Source organism: Acanthochromis polyacanthus, chromosome 10 (genome assembly GCF_021347895.1).
Source record: "Acanthochromis polyacanthus isolate Apoly-LR-REF ecotype Palm Island chromosome 10, KAUST_Apoly_ChrSc, whole genome shotgun sequence".
Lineage (NCBI taxonomy): Eukaryota > Metazoa > Chordata > Actinopteri > Pomacentridae > Acanthochromis > Acanthochromis polyacanthus.
The window spans coordinates 29054328-29072164 of record NC_067122.1 but is presented as its reverse complement, the minus strand read 5'-3'; the positions used below and the strand labels follow the sequence as shown (position 1 = coordinate 29072164).

Sequence of the window (17837 nt, the reverse complement as noted above, 5' to 3'; positions counted from 1 at the left end):
TTAGAAAGTGTATATATTGTAAATTTACTGGAGAATTTGCACCACTGCACCATTTAAACACAGCATTCAAGTCAGCATAAGGTTGATTATAGAGTGAAAACACTGATTAGTGACTGCAAAGATCCCCAATCATACACTTGTACGTTATAAAAAAGAGCATTTTTAGGTATTCAAAGCCGATTTTGACACATTCTTCCACTATAAAGCCTCAAGACAAGGTAAAACGTCTTTACAATTTGAGGTTACATTAATCAGTCAATCAAATTACCACAAGTTAATAATTGTCATACACTTAACCTGGGGCTCTGGGGCGGCTGGCTGCTTTGCCTCAGAGACTTTAGCGTCCCAGAAGGTTCTGAAAAAGACTCAGGTCAAAACGATTTAAAGGAATACTTCACCCCAAGAGCAAAATTTTGCTCAATTCTCCCAACTCAGCATGATATTCACTAAATCAAACACACACTAAGGAAACTACATATTGACTCTTTATTGCTCTAAAAACAATGTAAGTGTTATGATCAGATATGTAATACAGAAAAGGGCAATAACACGTAGATTTTGACTTTTTCTTTAGTTACACTATAGGTTTATACACAAGAATTGACTATAGCCAGACCTTTAGAGGAGATAAATGTTCATTTTGGATTGTTCTGTATTTGTCAGTTCTGTTTACATACTGAAGGTTAATCAATAAACCTCAGATGTTTTTTCTAGTCTGACTTCAAGCTTCTCCTCTTTTCCTAATGCCTTACCAGGCTTTATTCACTGCTCCTCTCTGGACTCAAACACTGGGATCCTTTAATGTTATCGTCTTGACCTGCTGCTTTAGTCCAGCAGAGGACGCTGTTCATGCAAAATTACCATTTGAATGAGTTCATTCTCCTTCACGTGCAAAAATAATGTGACAACTTCTGGGACTTTCCCACAGTGTGCTACTTAAACAAATTACAATGGTGAGATAGTGATGGATAACAGATTAATTATTTCTTTCTTGAAAAAAAATGTTTCCTTATTCTGAATAATTCCAAGGAGTTTAAAAGGTGCAAGCACATCTTGATAAGAAGGAATTTTGCCACTGTTCAAACCTTCAAGGAAATAAGTGGCAATAATAAACAAAATCCCAGATAAGACTTAATCAAAGTTATTTTTGGACCAGATGTGAAGGTTAGAGAGAAATATTTGAGATTAGAATTAAGTCTACTCACGTGTACTTGTGGTTACAGGTCAACTTTACGCCTAAAGTGGGACATTAAAAGAATTTGACTTGCCTCCAAACATGACTATTAGATGCTAGTCATCATAAAAACAAAGGATGAGTGTATTCGTGTGTCAGTTTGCAGGCTTTGAACTCTCAGCTCAGATAACGTATAAATAAACAGGTGTCCGGTATCACTGAGTTTAAGTGGAAACCCAACAGTATTGACTGACGGCGGCTCTGGTTTCATTTTGCACAATGCTCAAAGTCCAAAAAGCAGATAAAAGTTTGGGGAAATCTCAGTGAAAGGGTGAAGATTTGATGTTTTCATGACAACAGAAACTAACCAGAAAGGGTGTTTTATTGTACAGGTCATGTTTTTTAATCATGTTTTTGTGATCAAGTATGTGTTTGGTTGTAATATGAGATTAAAGAAAAATTAAGCTTGGAAAAAAAGTTTCTCTTGCTCTTCTCTAACTATAACTCTTTGACTTAAATAGAATTTTCACCTATTTCTACTTTACTTGAATATTTCAATTTTATGCTACTATTTACTCACACTTTCTGCTTGACTACATTTATCTGACTTTAATTACTTTTAAGATGAAGATTGCACACAACAGATATTATAACAAGCTTTTCAAATACGATTATTGTTAAAGATAGAAGCAGTACTTTCCTATTTTTATGGTTTCTTACATAAACTATGTGTGGAGTTGTTAACAGCTCCAGCCAATAGTGATTTTACCCAGAAAACTTCTCACATGGTTTTAATCTCAAGTCAATAAATGTTCAAAATGATCCAAAATATCACCAAAAATCACAGATTAGAGGAAAAAATCCAAGAAAAATTTGATTTTTGTCCTTTTCTCTCCCATTGATCATATGACAAGCATCCACTCTGTTTATAAAGTCAGTCAGAGGGATCAAATTTGTACTTTTATTTTAATAATTTAATTGCATTTTTCTGCTCGTACTCATTTACTTTGACTTAAGTAGGATTTTCATGCGATACATTTTCTTGTGATGGAGTATTTTTACAGTGATATATTTTTACTTTTACTGAAGTTAAAGATCTGAATGCTTTTGACACTTTTCACAGATATTTTCCACATTTCAAAACACACATTTATCATGAATAATATTTATTTATCATTTATCATCATTATTTATCATTTATCATGAATATTTATTCATTTATCATGAATAAATGGAATAAACTTTCACCTTGTGCTCACACAAGTATTAAATTAGCCTTTACAATATTGTTTTACGCTGTAAGAAGTTGATCACATAATATTCTGATGATTAAAATATTCCCCTTTGCGCCACTATGCCACTTTAAAAACAATAAAATACATTTTCAGACTGCCCATGAACAGCTACATGTATTTGTGACTGAGCTAAATCTGCTCAGGGGTTTTCCCACTGCAGGCTGGATCAGTAGCCTGGTTTATGTTGGCTCATGTTTGCAAACAGATACTGCCCTGTAAGTGATATTACTGAGTCAGTTTGTGGACTTCATAAACTCAGATTTGCCAGTCGAGAGACTCCAGATAGGGTACCAGGAAGTTCCCATAAAAAAACATGTAACTTGATACTAGTTATAGACAAAGTGGCGTAAATTAGTGTAAGTTGAGAGTTGGAGGAAATGTCAAAATATTTAACAAATATGGAACATAATGTTACCAGTAATAAAATATTAATAAGTAAGCATGTATGTAGATGTAAACATGTATATATTTTTTTTAATATTTCTAATGTTTTATGTAAAAAACACATCATAAATGATCCAAAATGCTCTGTTTGTGTTAAAGAGAAGGTAAAGTACATCCCACTTTAGGTTGCTTTCACTTGTTGTGTGTACTATAAATAACAGCCACCTTCTGAAACACAACAGAGCCATTAATTTTATTTCATGTAAACACTTGCTGCAGGTCCAGACCCCCATAACCCCGATGGCAGGGTCACAAAAAATCAGGACACATCCCAGTTATCTCCACATGGACGCACATTTTCCGATATTCATAGCCGCAGTTGCTCAGAGGCATGTGAGTGACATTTTACAGCCTCTGACTGGACTTATCAGATCTGACGATATGGAGACTGGGAGAAGCCAAAACAATGACTGAATGCTGATATCAAAACTGTGTCAACAACCTGTTGACGGAAAAATCCTGTGGAATGAACACCCAGAGTCCTTCCTGCACATGTGGTGCAGTGATTAATGGTTTCATTCAAAAGCAGCAGGACTTCCTTGAGGAAGAAAGAGACGGGAAAAGGAGGGTAAATACAGCTAAATTGAAATGCAGAATAGAGAGTATTTCCCATGATGCTACACTGGGAGAAGTTACAGAGCCTGTCAGGGGAAATTAAAATCCTCACGTCCTTGAGCAAATGTCACAGGGGAGCAGATTAGAACGATTAAGCTATGAGGTTTTATTATAGGAGTGTTAATAGGCATCTTCTCACACGGAGTTGTAGCATATTTCCTTGTAGATGTTGTAAACAGGAGATAAGAAGGGAGGAGGAGGAGGAGGGAAGAGATGGTTGCAGTGATGTCAGTCCGGCCCACTCCTGTTCAGTACAAATGCAGCAGCTGAGGGTGCATACCGCTGCTGCTGATCTGATCCCACACCTACACAAAGACACACACTCATTTCACAACACTCACAACCAGAGCCGGGAGATGCTACCGGCTGGCAGCCACTGAGTAAGTCCTCTTTCATTCTCTGTGTGTCTTTGTTGTTTGCTCGCCACTGCACAGCCCCGTCTGAGTTAATTTATCTCACACTCTTCTCCGGCGCTGTGAAATGGCCACTGTTTCCTCAGACTGAGAGACTTTTCAAACTTTTCTCTCAGTATGCCGTGCACATACCTTTCTCCTCTCCTCTGCTCTGTTTCTCTTTCTTTTCCCTGTGAGGCAAATCCCGGACTTATTTGCATGTGGGCACAGAGCCAGGGCTGGATGCTTTACCTTTACAGAGCTGAGCGTGTGAATGTGGAGCATGTTTTGAAGCATCTGCGTGAATCTAAGTTGGGAATCTTTGGGAAGGTGTGAGATTATTCTTGTACAGCAAGCTTTAAGCAATTAACTACAGAGCAGGATGTTGGCAAATCTCGTCAGGTTGGGTTTATTTGTATTGTTCTCAATCACAGAGTCTCAAAGGGAGTTACAGCTTCTACATCATGAGACAACATGAGAACGGCTTCCCTTCCACTGTCAGACAATAGACGCTCACATAGGACAAAACATGAGGCAGAAAAAAACTCACAGGGGAAAACTACTGGGAGAGAGCTGATGAATGAATGGACAGTGGCTTTAAAATTAACTATAGAATTAAGCTCTTGATGTGTTTAGTTGGATTTTTTTTACCTTCAGACTAAGTTCAGCTGTTCTCCCCTGCTGTCTAAATGCTTAGCTGTCAGCTTTATATTTGATGAGATTAAAATCATTATTTTGTTGTAACTTATGCTAAGAAAAAAACATTTTCCAAAATATTGACGGATTCCTTTAAAAAAAGGAAAGAATCTGCACTTAATTTTTGTCTTTATTTATTATTCCAACTAATTAAATCCTGTTCATAACCCTCTGAACTGCAAAATTCTGCGTATTTGTAAAACATGTTGTCTCAAAAAATAGAAATTAGATCATTTGTTAGGGCTAGAAACTAAAAACAAACTAAAGAAAACAGGATGAACCACCAGATTAACAGCTTTCTGTCAGTCTATGAATGAACCATTAGTGTTGTGCTGTTCTGTCTAGACAACTTATCTAAATCTAAGCTAATCAGGAAATTCAATTAAAGTTACTTTGTTCTACATGTCTCATTTTAAAATATGGCCAAGAATGAACCAGATTCTGTAAAAATCTAAAAATTCAGCACTTCTGAGCATAACTGAGAAGAAATATGATTGACTTAGACATGACCAGTAGACAAACATTTGGGGACTCAATTCAGCTGAACTGCAGGCTGTGTAAACAAATTTAACCCCTTAAGCTTCAGTGTACCGCCGGCGGTACACCTACTAATTTGCATAGGAATTTCAAGAATGTCCGACGGCTGCAAACACGATTATACAAACACTATACGCCGATGGAAAGCTTAGATTCTCATGAATCCGCCGGTATAAACCACTTTCAGATGTGATTACCACAGCGGGTGAGAAAAACACATTTGTCCGACAAAAACGAATATCCATCCTCTCTCTATACACGGCTTCAACGCACACAGCGCGACTCACAGTTCCGGGTTTATTATTACACACACAAAAAAAAGATTCCACAAAAAACGGCCATAATCCAACCTTTTACATCCAGATGACACAAGCCAGTAAACTATTTTATCCGAAACATGTCCTGAAGTCGGTATAAAATCCCCGAATCGGTCATTTTCAAGGATATGCACCTCGCGATGCCTGTCCAATATTCCCCGTATTTTTCGTAATTTTTTTTATTTGGAATTTTATTTAGAATATTATTATTATTATATTATTATTTTAGAATATTAGCAATTTTTTGTACTGAAAACGGCTGGAATTGACTGAAGCTTAAAGGGTTAAAAAGTAAAATATCTATAGAAAGTAGAGTCACCATTTTATTTCCCAGTATTGGTAACATCTGTGGGCACTTGGGACAATGTTGTACATGTTGAATCCAGTTTTCCAGTTTTATATATAACCTAGTAGATTGATTATCATATTTTTTAGTTCTGCTTCTAGTCACGGTTGTGTTTCCACAAAGGCGCAGAATTTTATGTGAGAAAAATGTGACAGAGAAGCAAAAAGCACCTAAAATGCTTCAAGTTCAGTCAAGTTTTTTTTAAATCTCACTAACATGTCAGTATAGAGTTTTATGAGACACATTATGAGCAAAACAAACACCTTTGCTGACTATTCATGCCATGAAACTGCAGGTTATAGATGACTGTCTCAAAAAAGGTTTCATTCACATTTAAGCAAGCAATAAAAAGCATGAAGGGATCATTGAAATAACCAAAATCTTATGAAAATTTGTAGCTTTTATGCACAAAGCTGAGTTTTAGGTGTTCAAATAATGACCAGAGAGAGGCTTTAATTATTATCATCATTTTGCTTTCAGCCCTGCATTCAGTGTCAGGTGCAGAAAATTACTGTTTTGCTTCATTCAAGCTGAAACCATAGAATTATTCCAGTCTAGTCCAAGATTTAGTCTCATTTAATGGTTCAACTATGGCACACATGGGCCCACACCTGAAACACAAACAGAAAGGGTGATATTTCACTTTTTTTTTTATCAGCATCTGCCACTTCACTGTCATATTAAGTGTTGATTGGTGAACTGTTATCACAGACACAAGCCCTATTGGCTCTCGCTGAGTTCCGCTTTTTTAAAAAGTGTGTGCAGGGAGGAGGCCGCTGAGTGTTTACACAGTTTACAGTAAAAGGTTGTGTTCTGGGATTTGCTCTTGAGGACTTCCTGAATGGTTCCAGCTAACCGGGACATTTACGGCTATCAGTGTCACATGTGACGATAAGCTGCAAAAACGCTTGTAGTTGTGAGTGTGTGAAAAAATGAAGTGAACTGGTGCTGCAGTCTTTTTCTCAGTGTGTGTGTGTTAACTACAGATAGCATGGAGTCATTAGCACCCCACCCTGTGTTAGAGTGTGTTGACATACAAAACCTGCTCCTGTTTGCCTTTCAGTGTTTCAAAGTACAGAGGCATTGCACACAGTGCAGCAACACACTCACACGTTACACTTGGCATTGTGGCTTATTTGCTTCGGGCCTATTGTGTTCTGCCAGCCAGGACAGCATTCAGTGGAGTGGGACAAAACAATAGAGCAGATTTAATCTCTCTCTTTCTTTTCAAAAACCCACAGCAGTAACCTTCACTGCCCAGTCGATCCGGACACGCTGCATCTCCACCTCCAGAGAGCTCCTGCAGCTAAAGACTGTACCTGATCCCACATCCTTCAAAGAAAAAGCAACCCGACTCTGAGCAGAGCAGGGAAAAGGAGCGATCATACCCCACTGCTGAAACTTGACCCACTGGACTGACAGGCAGAGGGGCTGACGGTCACCTCCAGAACAGAGGCAGGATGCTGGCTAAAATCCTGGAGGACATGTGGGTGGAGCCGGAGGTGCTGGAGGCCCTCAGCGAGGACCAGAAGAGGATCCTCTTCCTGAAGATGAGGGAAGAGCAGGTCCGTCGCTGGAAGGCGCGGGAGGAGAAGGAGGAGAGGGAAGGACTGGACAATGCCAGGCCCAAGAAAGGTGACGTACCACACTGATTTAACTGGTTAAACTGGTCCAGACAGCACACATCTTATTTTACTGCATTACACTGTAAAGCATAATAACTCAGGAGAACCCTGAGTGACTGCAATAAAGCAGCAGCTATTAAAGGGATGAACAAGGCTTCTGGTTAACCTGGCTTTTCATGTTGACAGCAACAGATCTGAAACATAAAAATACTGCTGCTAGCACTAACGTGATCTCCTTTCTTTACAGTGAAGCACCAGGTGTTACAAGCAAATTCACAAAAATATATTGAAAATTTGCCCCTCAAATGACTAATTTATCATTGAAATCAGACCAGAATTACAGGCTTTAGCATATGTTTCTCATATATGAATGTCTGCTAAATTAAGGGCTACAGCTTGCAGCCAGTTAGCTTAATTTTAAGAAAGAAGACTTGCAATGGTGATGGGGATTGTAGTAGTTATGCTAAGTTAAGATATTAGGCTGTTAGTAAGAGTATTGTTGAAAATCTGATTTAATTCTCCCAAAAACACTTCAAAAGTAACCACTCCCAAAACTCGGAGCATAATTACAGTGTTTTTACAGTAACTACATTTATTTACCATTACTTCACATTAATTTTTAATTGTAGTTTATCACTTACAGCCATTGTTTTGGAGCTACAAGCTGAAAATAGATTGGTTTAAACTATGGGCTACAGCCAGTAGCTGGTTAGCTTAATTTCAAGCAAGAAGATTAACAACAGGAGCAAATGGCTAGCTTAACTCAGTTTGTCTTCTTTTTTTTTTTAGCTCTTTTTTATTTAATTTATACAAAAACACAAGTGTGTTAAAAACATTACGTTGTAGTATTATTTAGTGTTGTGCACCAACTAATTCTTATTTGTATCCCTGCTACAGAGCGCTGTTAGCCGCTATGCTAAGCGAGCAGGATGCTCACTCTAGCTTCCTTTAGCAGGCAGACATAAGAGTAGCAATGAATATCTCATTTAATTCCCAAAGACAAGTTTGTAAAGGGACCACTGATGACACTGAGATTTAGAGTTTTTACCATTTTACTATTTTAATTACTATTTAACACGAATTTTTTTGGAGCAGTTTATAGTTGGTGCCCATTATTGGAAGCTGCAAAAATAGCGATATTGCAAAATGGCACACGCAAGTTCTTTCACAACTAATAAATGGTAATAAGCTTGAATTAATGACACCAAGAGAGTAATTGCAGTGTTTTACCATATCTATATTGAGTAGTTTCATGCAATTAATGACAGACAACCATTTTTGGGAGTTACAGTCAAAAATTGTAAAATGGAACATGTAAGTCCATTAACAAGTAATTAATGTCAATTGATGACCACTGACAACATCATGACACTAAATACTGTGTTTTAACTATAACTATAATCAATTACTGGTACCTAAATTTCACTGGTAAATTTGCAGGTGCGGTCGTAATAAAGACGGATAGCTCAGACGTGTAATGGAAACGGCGTCTGCGTGCTGTTATCACATTTTATAACTCAATGAAGTGACTGTGAAAATAAAGGTGTGTTGGACAAACACACTATGATTGTTTGTTGTCGGATAACACCCAAGATAATTAATCTTCCTCAAAATTAAACTGCACTGATTAGCTGGTTAGCTGCATGTTTTAATGCACTGGATTACACCAGCAGATAAATGCTGCTGCTGCTCTACAATGAGGATTTGAATTTTTCGAACATCGCCCTGATCAGTGACATCATGGCAGGTGTTTGGTCTTTATCAGGTGCTGTAGTGTCATGGAAAACACCTGAACTGTCACTCATTGTGAGGAGTTGGGTCTATTTTTGACTACCGCGTCATGATGAGTCAAATAAGTTGTTTTCCAGGATGTGGATGAAGCATGTTACATAATTTAATCATTTACAATTGACAAATATATATTAGAACATAGGGGGTTCAAATCCTGGCCTGGGATCTTTCTGCATGGAGTTTGCATGTTCTCCCTGTGCATGTGTGGGTTTTCTCCGGGCACTCCGGCTTCCTCCCACAGTCCAAAAATATGCTGAGGTTAAGTGATTACTCTAAATTGCCCGTAGGTGTGAATGTGAGTGTGATTGTTTGTCTGTATATGCAGCTCTGCGACAGACTGGCGACCTGTCCAGGGTGTCCCCTGCCTTCGCCGGAGTCAGCTGGGATAGACTCCAGCACCCCCGCGACCCTAATGAGGATAAAACGGTGTATAGAGGATGGATGGATGGATGGATATTAGAAGATTAAATATCTTGATAGAGTTGCCGAAAACCAAACATTTCCAGTTGAAACTTTAGAATAGGTTTCTGTTAAACTGTCTTGAATCAGCTTCATGCGGTTGTGTTGTCTCATTAAAGGTGGTGCTGCTGCCTTTTCTAGCTGTTTTCCTTCCTTTCTTTTCTAATGAGGCCACACAAAAACTGTCTAACAGCTGGACACAATAGCTCCAGTGGAAAGACAGTGAAAAAAAAGCACAGTGAAAGGACACATAAAAAAGGAAAAGCTACCTGAAGACAGACAGCAAATCTGTAAAAGTTCAACTGTGAGCAAGTCCTCAACTCTATACTTATAGGACAGCACCACCTTCTGGTTAAAGCCAGAATAACAGTTTATAAAGCGACTGCTTCACTGTCACTGAATGTTAGATTCCGACACTGTGATTAAATATATTCTCACTAGACTCATCTATTTTGATTTTTTTTTTGTCTTATTTTCTTTGTGTTTCCAGCTTCCAGTAAACATGTGAGCTGGCTCCTCGGTCGGGACGGCGATGTGAGCGTCATCGTAATCGGAGAGATGGACGAGTTCAGGTCCTCCAAACTCCTCCAGGGCCTCATGAACAACAGGTAGAAACACAAAACGCCAATGAGCCGTTTAAAAATGACAGTATAGTGGCACTGATTTAGGCTTTTTGGCATTAATTTAGATATGATTAGGATGTACAAATGCAAACTAACAGTATCTGCTGGGTGGCTTAGCTTGTGTTTTAAGATATTTATTTTTAATAGTATTAGAAGACACTGGAGACAAAAATAAAAATTCAGCTGCAAACTTTGAATAGTTACTTTACACAAAATGAGCTGTTCAGGGTAAAAAAATTTTTTTAAAGAATTTGATGAAAACAAAACCTCCCAGATGAAATCTCTTGTGTTTTCAATATTTCAAATAAACTCATTTATTTCATGCAGTTAACAGTGAACCTTGTTGGGTTTTTGGGGTATTTTCATAGCATGACACTAAAAGAAAAGAGCCCGAGTTCTTTAAAATTGATGGACTGATATCTGTGAGTTTGTTGATCCGTCCTGTCCAACATGTTTCCAAACCAACACATCCTCATAGGTATTATGTAACCCTAATTGTCTTTGATAAGATCAACAGTGAACTGAAGACTTTCAGACAGCTAGCAGTCTCCTCGTCCCAATTTGATTACAGAAGTTATTTGCCAAATGACTGGCTAGAGTATTGGTTTAAAGGTTGGGAAGGCTGTCTGTAGTACTAAAAATGGACGTCTTTGTCTTCCAGACTCTGCAGTGATAATATAAATGGCATCCAGACAGCCGACTTGCTGCCAGGAAGAGAGGCCCAGCAGCTCGGCTTTAAAGAAGACATCCAGCTGCCCCTCGCAGATGTTAGTGTGAGTGTTTCTGTGTGGGGTTTAAAGTTGGGAGGGCAACATGACAAGTGTGCTGGAGTCTCACCATCCAGTTGTGCCCCACTTCCACACAGGAAGACCCATCTATGCCAACCGACCAATCGTCCGAGGAGGACCTGGACTCCAGCAGCGCTGACGATGACCTGAAGGACCCCACCGAGGACAGCGACAGCGAATCAGGCAGCAGCTCGGACAACCTCAGCGACTGGGTTCCTCTCTACAGGCCCCATCTTAGTAGCCATGGCAACGAGCCGCTCAAAGCCCAGCTGTCAGACACAGGGAGGACTGGTGCTCAGGACAGAGGTGAGAAAACAGGAGAGGAGGGAAAAGGTGGAGAGAAACCACATTTATGTGTGGTTCTGTTGAAATTTAAAAGATTTTGATTGTCACTAAATACAACTTGTAGTTTTTTTATTGTTGGATCAGACCAAAAGGGCGACAAAATCAAGCAATCAGTCAACAGAAATCCACAGAAAATGTTTATAAGGCATATTTCCATGTAGATTTATCATGATAAACTTAAAACAACCACAATATTTGTATATTGATATTGTGAATAATGCAGCTCCAGTAACTCTGTTATATACGGTACAATTATGGATTTGAGCATAATAAATTTACCAAAACAGACAAAACACAAAATGTTTGAAGTTAAAGATGAATTTGACTCGTTCCATTATTTTTTTCTAGTCTTCTATACATACTGCAGCAGTATTATAATGGTGAATTCTTTCAGCCACAATAATTGTGTACTGAAAATCTGATATCTGTGACATCTATATCCTGAAGTACAAGCATTTGAGAATTTAAATGTGATCTCTCAGATCTTATTGTATAATCTATAATGAAATCTGGTTTTAAAAAAAGCCACAGTTTTCTTAACTACAGAGCAAACTTCTTCCATTCATTTATGAAAAAGGGGATTAATGAAAGCAGATGTTCTGAAATATTGTAAATATGCATCATCAGAAGTGAAAGTGATCTCACATAAAGTAAGATCTTAAAATGATAAGATTACTTCATTTATGCCCCATCACAGCTACAGAACTCCACAGTCAAGACAGAATACTCTATACTCTATGGACATCTACCGTCTACTAATAACAGCAATAAAAGGGTATTAATGTTATTTACAACAGCTTTAAAAGTAATATGTCCATTCATAGAGCTAAATTATACATTATATTAATTCAAGAAGGTGTAAAACATTCGAACGTTGCAGTGAAATTCATTTTAACTGCTCAGTCTTAAACAATGACTCACATTTATTAAGCTGATTTTATCTAAAAGCAGTACTTAATTTTCTTTTTTTCAGTTCTAATGTTAACTTTGAGGCTATACTATAACCAGCAGTATCCTACAATCTGTTGCTGATTGCTCATAAATCAGTGTAACCAGGATCCAGGGAACTCACTCTGACCTGTTCTCTCTTCGCCTCTCAGAAATTGTCGTTTGTGAAAAGAAGCCAGAAGGTCGAGTGGCCCAGCTCAGGAAAGCCTTCACAGACGATCTCCACAACAAATCACCTGCCTGCAACAAACCGCCTCTACCTGTCAAACCTGCTCACCTGCAGAACAGATGCATGTCACTGATCCATTAGGACTCACCTACAAGACAACACTTGATCCCAGAGAGCCTCCAGCATGAGGCCTGTGCAGGAAAACCAGCTCAGTCATTCAGCAACGGACCTGAAAGAAATGGATCCTCACATGAACCCGAGCTGTGAACTAAAACACACTTTATTAGAGTTTGTTTCAAGGTCCGACCCACAGACAGAGAAACGTCTGGGCGCTGTGGCGAGACAAAGACTTGAAAGCTTTTGAACTGAAGTCAACCTGAATGATAAAACTAAGCAGCTTTGATGTCGAGTTGAAATTCAGGTTCAAATACGCTCACATAGCGTCTGTGATTGACGGACAGACACAAGAGCGAGGTGTCCAGAGAAACACAGAGACTATTGACTACAGGTGAGAAACACTGGTTTTCTTACTGAGACGTCAAAAGCAGAAGTTGTTGGGAACTGAAAAACAAGAAAAAACACTTTTGTTACCTCCGCCAAGGCCGTTATGTGACACCCAGCGTTTGTGTGTCCATCCGTCCGTCTGTCTGTCTGTCTGTCTGTCTGTTAGCAAGATAACTCAAAAACGCCTGGGCAGATTCAGATGAAATTTTCAGGGGATGTAGACTATGGTAAGAAGAAGTATGTCGTCCACAATTTCAGTAAAAGGTCATGTTTTCGTATGTTGTCCAGAATGTGACAAAAACTTCATAGTTTAGTATGTCATCCAAAATGTTCTAAATCGTACATAAATATATGTGAATACAATGTTCCATGGGAATGTCAATATCCTTGGCGGAGGTCTGCGCTCTCTGAGTGCTTTTCTAGTTTTCTTCTGTACTGATCCAAACTGTTTTTATTGTAGTCCCTGTCTGTGAACTGTTTGACATCCCTAACAGTGGACTTAATCATCCTCCAGCAGCTGCAGGAGTTTTGGGGCTAAAATTAAAGGAATTATTTAATGTTACATGATAAGCAGACTAAATACACTGCATGTAGAACCTTTATTTATATTGATTGTAAGACACTGAACATCGCTCACACACATTCATTAACAAGCGCTGACCTGCTCATCAGGGTTTGGTTTCTTGTTCACTTTCACTTACTGCTGATGGTTTATGGTGAGGAGACAGAGTGAAGAAGACTTTGGACAACAGAGTTTTATTTATTTGGCTAATCCAACTCATCGGATTCAGCAGCACGAGGCTCAAGGGTCTGTCAGCCTGTCAGTCAGTTGATCCAAACATGTCAACTTCTGTTAAATAGACCGCCATCACATTTTGTAATGACTTTTGTGGTCTCCAGATGATGGAATAAGATGATTCTGAATCTTTTATTTTTACTGACTTTTCCTCCAGTGTCACCAGTTTTGGTGAACTATTAAATAGATAATAATTTACAATAACCTCTTGTCCTCCTGTTAAAACTCTGCCTCTCAGCTGCAGTTTATTACAACTTTTATTGCGTTAATCATAAATATTAGCATGTTAACATGTTAAAGTAGATTTCTGAATGTAATAAATCACAGCTGCCAGTAAATAACCATTAGCAGTGTCAGTGTTAGCGTGCTGATAGCATATCTGTTGACTCTTCCTCCAAGTAATTTAATAAATTAAAATATCGACTCAAACAAAGATATCATATTTAATTGATTTTGTAAATGGCATTTCTAATTACAAAATCTACATTTATTTATTTTTTACAGAGTTTTCAGCCCCATCTCACTATTATCTGTTATCACAAGACCAGAATTCAATAAAAATGAGAAATAAATATAATCAAAAGCCTCTATGGCAACTCTACAAACGTCATTTTTTCAGTGGTTTGTGCCCAAAAGCTGTGGGACTAAAGTAACTGTCCTTAATAATGAGTCAGGTGAAAATCATTTGCATTCAGTCACTGCCTGGGGGTGTTTTCACAGCTAGCGTCTTCAGCTCTTGCTTGGTGTTTGCGTTCACTTGTGATCGGTTGTTCTGGGGTCATTTGATGGGGTGAGTTCGGGTAAATGACTCGACTTGGCAAGAAATTATTCTGCTTGTTTTGGGCCTTAAAACTCTGCTGCGTTTAGGCTCATTGAACTGCTCTGTCATCACATTAGAGGCACCGCGTGTAGAAAGAACTCGCATGACTTCTGCCAGTCTGGATTTCAGCTCCTTCAAACTCTCCTGCAGCTTTGAGTCAGCTTGTTAACCTCATAGCGTGCTGGAGTACAGATCTAAAACGACTAAATACACGCTCCTGGACAAATGTTTATAGACTCCACTGCAGCTTTAAGGGGATATCAGATGCATAAGCTGCAGAAAAACACACAGTCACAATATGTGCTACCACAACGGTGCCTCATGTTGAAGGTTTAAGGAGTGTTTGAGCTTAGTTACTACCTAACTATTTGGTCACATGTTCCCTTTACTTGGTCACTGATTAATCCCTAAAACTCGGCTCCTGCTTCTGCTGGTACTGACTTTTGTATTTTGTCTTCTATTTGTATTGTATATTTGCTTAAAAAGAACTAAATATTCCAACCAAGACAGCAGTTTCATGTTGCGTTCTTGCTTTCAACAAAGTCGTGTCTGTCTTTGGCATGCGTTGTCGGGGGGAAGGTGGGATCTGCTGGGGGAAAACCAGAAGTTATTGATAGTGGTCAGTTGCACAATGATTATCTATTCAGTGGGAGGCATCAGAAAGCGGCCTGTCAGAGATCAAACGGGGAGCACAGAAAGCTGATTAGCATGTGGTTTGGACGGAGACAGAGGGCGAGACGCTCTGGGAGACAGAGCAAATGAGAGTCTGGTCACGGGGAGCGAAACGTCACAGTCAACTCAATAAACCTCCTCGCATTCCCTCACCATCTCCACACCCTCAGCTGTGTGTGTCTGTGTGTGTCTGTCCACCCATATATCTTGAATCATGTGACTCGACACGAGCAGTCATGCACACAGTGTGAAAAGCCCCGCTATATATAGTAGGACAGTGTTGGGTTTCCCAGTAAAGCATTGTAGGAGCCCGTTCATCTTTGTTCCTTAAGAGAGTGCATGTCATTGACTTGTTGTTGTGTTTCTATCTGCTGTATCAGTCTGCCGGTGCCCTCGATTGCTTTCTGTCCTCCCCGAAAGGTGAAATTAGGACACCAGAAGCACCTGACTACATGACAGCAAGCCTCATATGCAATCTGAGACACAATAAAACTGAGAATTTCTCATTTTCTGAATGAAGTCATTGTGAGGAGGTGCAATAAATCAGGATTTCAGACATTTAGCAGCTTTTTGCTTATTCTGTAATAACGTCTCAGTAGTTGTGACATTCCTTCTCATTTGTTCACTTTATGTGTACTAATTCAGGTTATAATTGAACAGTTTAGTGTGACAATGAAACTCAAGTTAGGAGTTCCCTAATTAACTACAGAGTGTTGTCTTTCATGTTTTGACCATTGAAGTTTTAATCTGACTTCTAAAAAGTAAAAACAATACATTATAACCGTGTGCTCTGTAAAATGAATAAAACGTGTATAATAAACTCTTACATAATTCAAAAACAGACTTCTTTTGCTTTTGAAATGGCCTATATACTAAAATTTAGTACATTTTGTATAACATTTTTAACAGTAAAATCATAAAATAAGCCTACTTTCACTTTATAATCCAACTTAACACCTTAATAATTTATACCACTGATGATAAAAACCTGTTTTTTAAACACTATTCCTCCTATTTATAATGCTTTAAAAAGATATATCAACTAAATCAGTATAAACAAGTGTTGTCAGTATTAATCAGACGCAGACGTGAACTTTATTCCTATATCAGACTGATTTCTATGTTATATACTGACGATTATCTGGGAGAGTATGTCTGTTTGACTATACTATCCTATTTGTATCTAGTAACTTGTGTGCATATTTGTATTTTGCATTTACTAGTGTGTCTAACTGAACAGGGACTGCAGATGGAAATTAGTTGCTAAATTTGGTACAATATATCTTCATCTCTTTGAGTTTTGGTGCATGGACCCTGACAAATAAACAAGTCAATGCTTTAAGAGACTGGAAGCTTGTGACTGAGTTAATGTGGAGAATTGATGATCTCTTCTAAAAGAAAGAAAGACCTAGACGTAGTAATATTTTTGCTTTAATTTAGTTTGATTTCTACGTACTGGGTTTATAAAGGGCAGAGCAGTTTTGCCGTTTACAATACTGTGGCTGTGGAAAATGAATAAATGAGCGAACACTGGAAGCATGGCTACAAGCATGGCATTTTTGGACTGTTGGCTGTATTTTGTTTCATTACTTTGATCCATAATGGAGATGTTTTGCTCCTATATTATTATGAAAATCCCCTGAAATCTTGTTTAGAGTTGTAAACGTTATTTCTTCAGTACTCTGGTCAATGCTAAACCGCAAAAACTAATGGCGTTCCCATTCATGTCGACTGTACTTTGTCTTTAGCGCTAATTAGCTAGCTATTAGCATAATTTCATGCTAAGCTGGTGAATAAGAGAAATATGGCGCCTTTGAATGGGTTCGAGTTTACAGCGGTTAGCTCTAAATTCTCCCAAATTGTGTTATTCACGACCTCACGGATGGAATTTTCCAAAATCTGTGAGTTTGTGAGTTGTTTAGTAGTGGTTTCAGAAATGGTGGGGGTCAAAAAAAAAGTTCATATTTTAGTGTTTTGTATATTAGCATATTCAGATTTTAGTGATATAAAGTCATCTTCTTAAACTGCATAATGTCTCAGGTTGATATCAAAATGGCCTAATTTTTTCATCTTGCATTTCCTACCTATGTTATCCGCTTGTTAGCTTGCTAAATGGTTAGCCTCGATGGCTAGTTGATGCAATACCTGCCGTGTTCTCATGACTTAAACCGCAAGCATTTAAGCATACATGACTTTGTGTGTTGTAGCTATAAGTTCAGGAGTCATTTCCATTTAAACAACATTAAGGTAGCATGCTAACATTAACATTTAGCTGTAAGCAGCGTGCTAAGGCGAAAAGCTCTTAACCACATCTTAACTTACAGTATGGCAGTTTAATGGTTCTAAACTCTGTACTGAAGCTTGTTTCATGACCTTATGAGAAAAATTACTATTGTTTGACATTTCTCAGTTGAGTCGTTAAGTTAATGCTGCTGTCATTACTAATTATCATTATAATTACAGGACTTTTGAAGTCCATGT

At 38.3% G+C, this 17837-nt stretch overlaps 1 protein-coding gene across 3 annotated transcripts; it reads left to right on the top strand.

Moving 5' to 3' along the window:
- The first annotated feature begins 3742 nt into the window (after window positions 1-3742).
- Window positions 3743-16702, top strand: zgc:92242 (uncharacterized protein LOC436899 homolog). 3 transcript variants are annotated; one of them, XM_022211818.2, is made up of 6 exons: window positions 3743-3908; window positions 7058-7451; window positions 10182-10299; window positions 10976-11081; window positions 11180-11408; window positions 12548-16702. In XM_022211818.2, the coding sequence occupies exons 2-6, from the start codon at window positions 7277-7279 to the stop codon at window positions 12703-12705; spliced, it is 786 nt and encodes a 261-aa protein (XP_022067510.2). In that variant the 5' UTR covers window positions 3743-3908; window positions 7058-7276; the 3' UTR covers window positions 12706-16702. The 3 variants fall into 3 exon arrangements, with proteins under 3 accessions (XP_022067510.2, XP_051810240.1, XP_022067509.2); XM_051954280.1 differs by having other exon boundaries at window positions 3750-3908; window positions 7061-7451; window positions 10976-11087; XM_022211817.2 differs by having other exon boundaries at window positions 3750-3908; window positions 10976-11087.
- The last annotated feature ends 1135 nt before the right edge of the window (window positions 16703-17837 follow it).

Coding starts and splice junctions, on each gene's coding strand:
- zgc:92242 (XM_051954280.1), top strand. CDS start 7,277: ATGCTGGCTAAAATCCTGGAGGACATGTGGGTGGAGCCGGAGGTGCTG. Junction 11,088..11,179: donor TGCCCCTCGCAGATGTTAGT/GTGAGTGTTTCT, acceptor ACTTCCACACAG/GAAGACCCATCTATGCCAAC. Junction 11,409..12,547: donor GACTGGTGCTCAGGACAGAG/GTGAGAAAACAG, acceptor TTCGCCTCTCAG/AAATTGTCGTTTGTGAAAAG.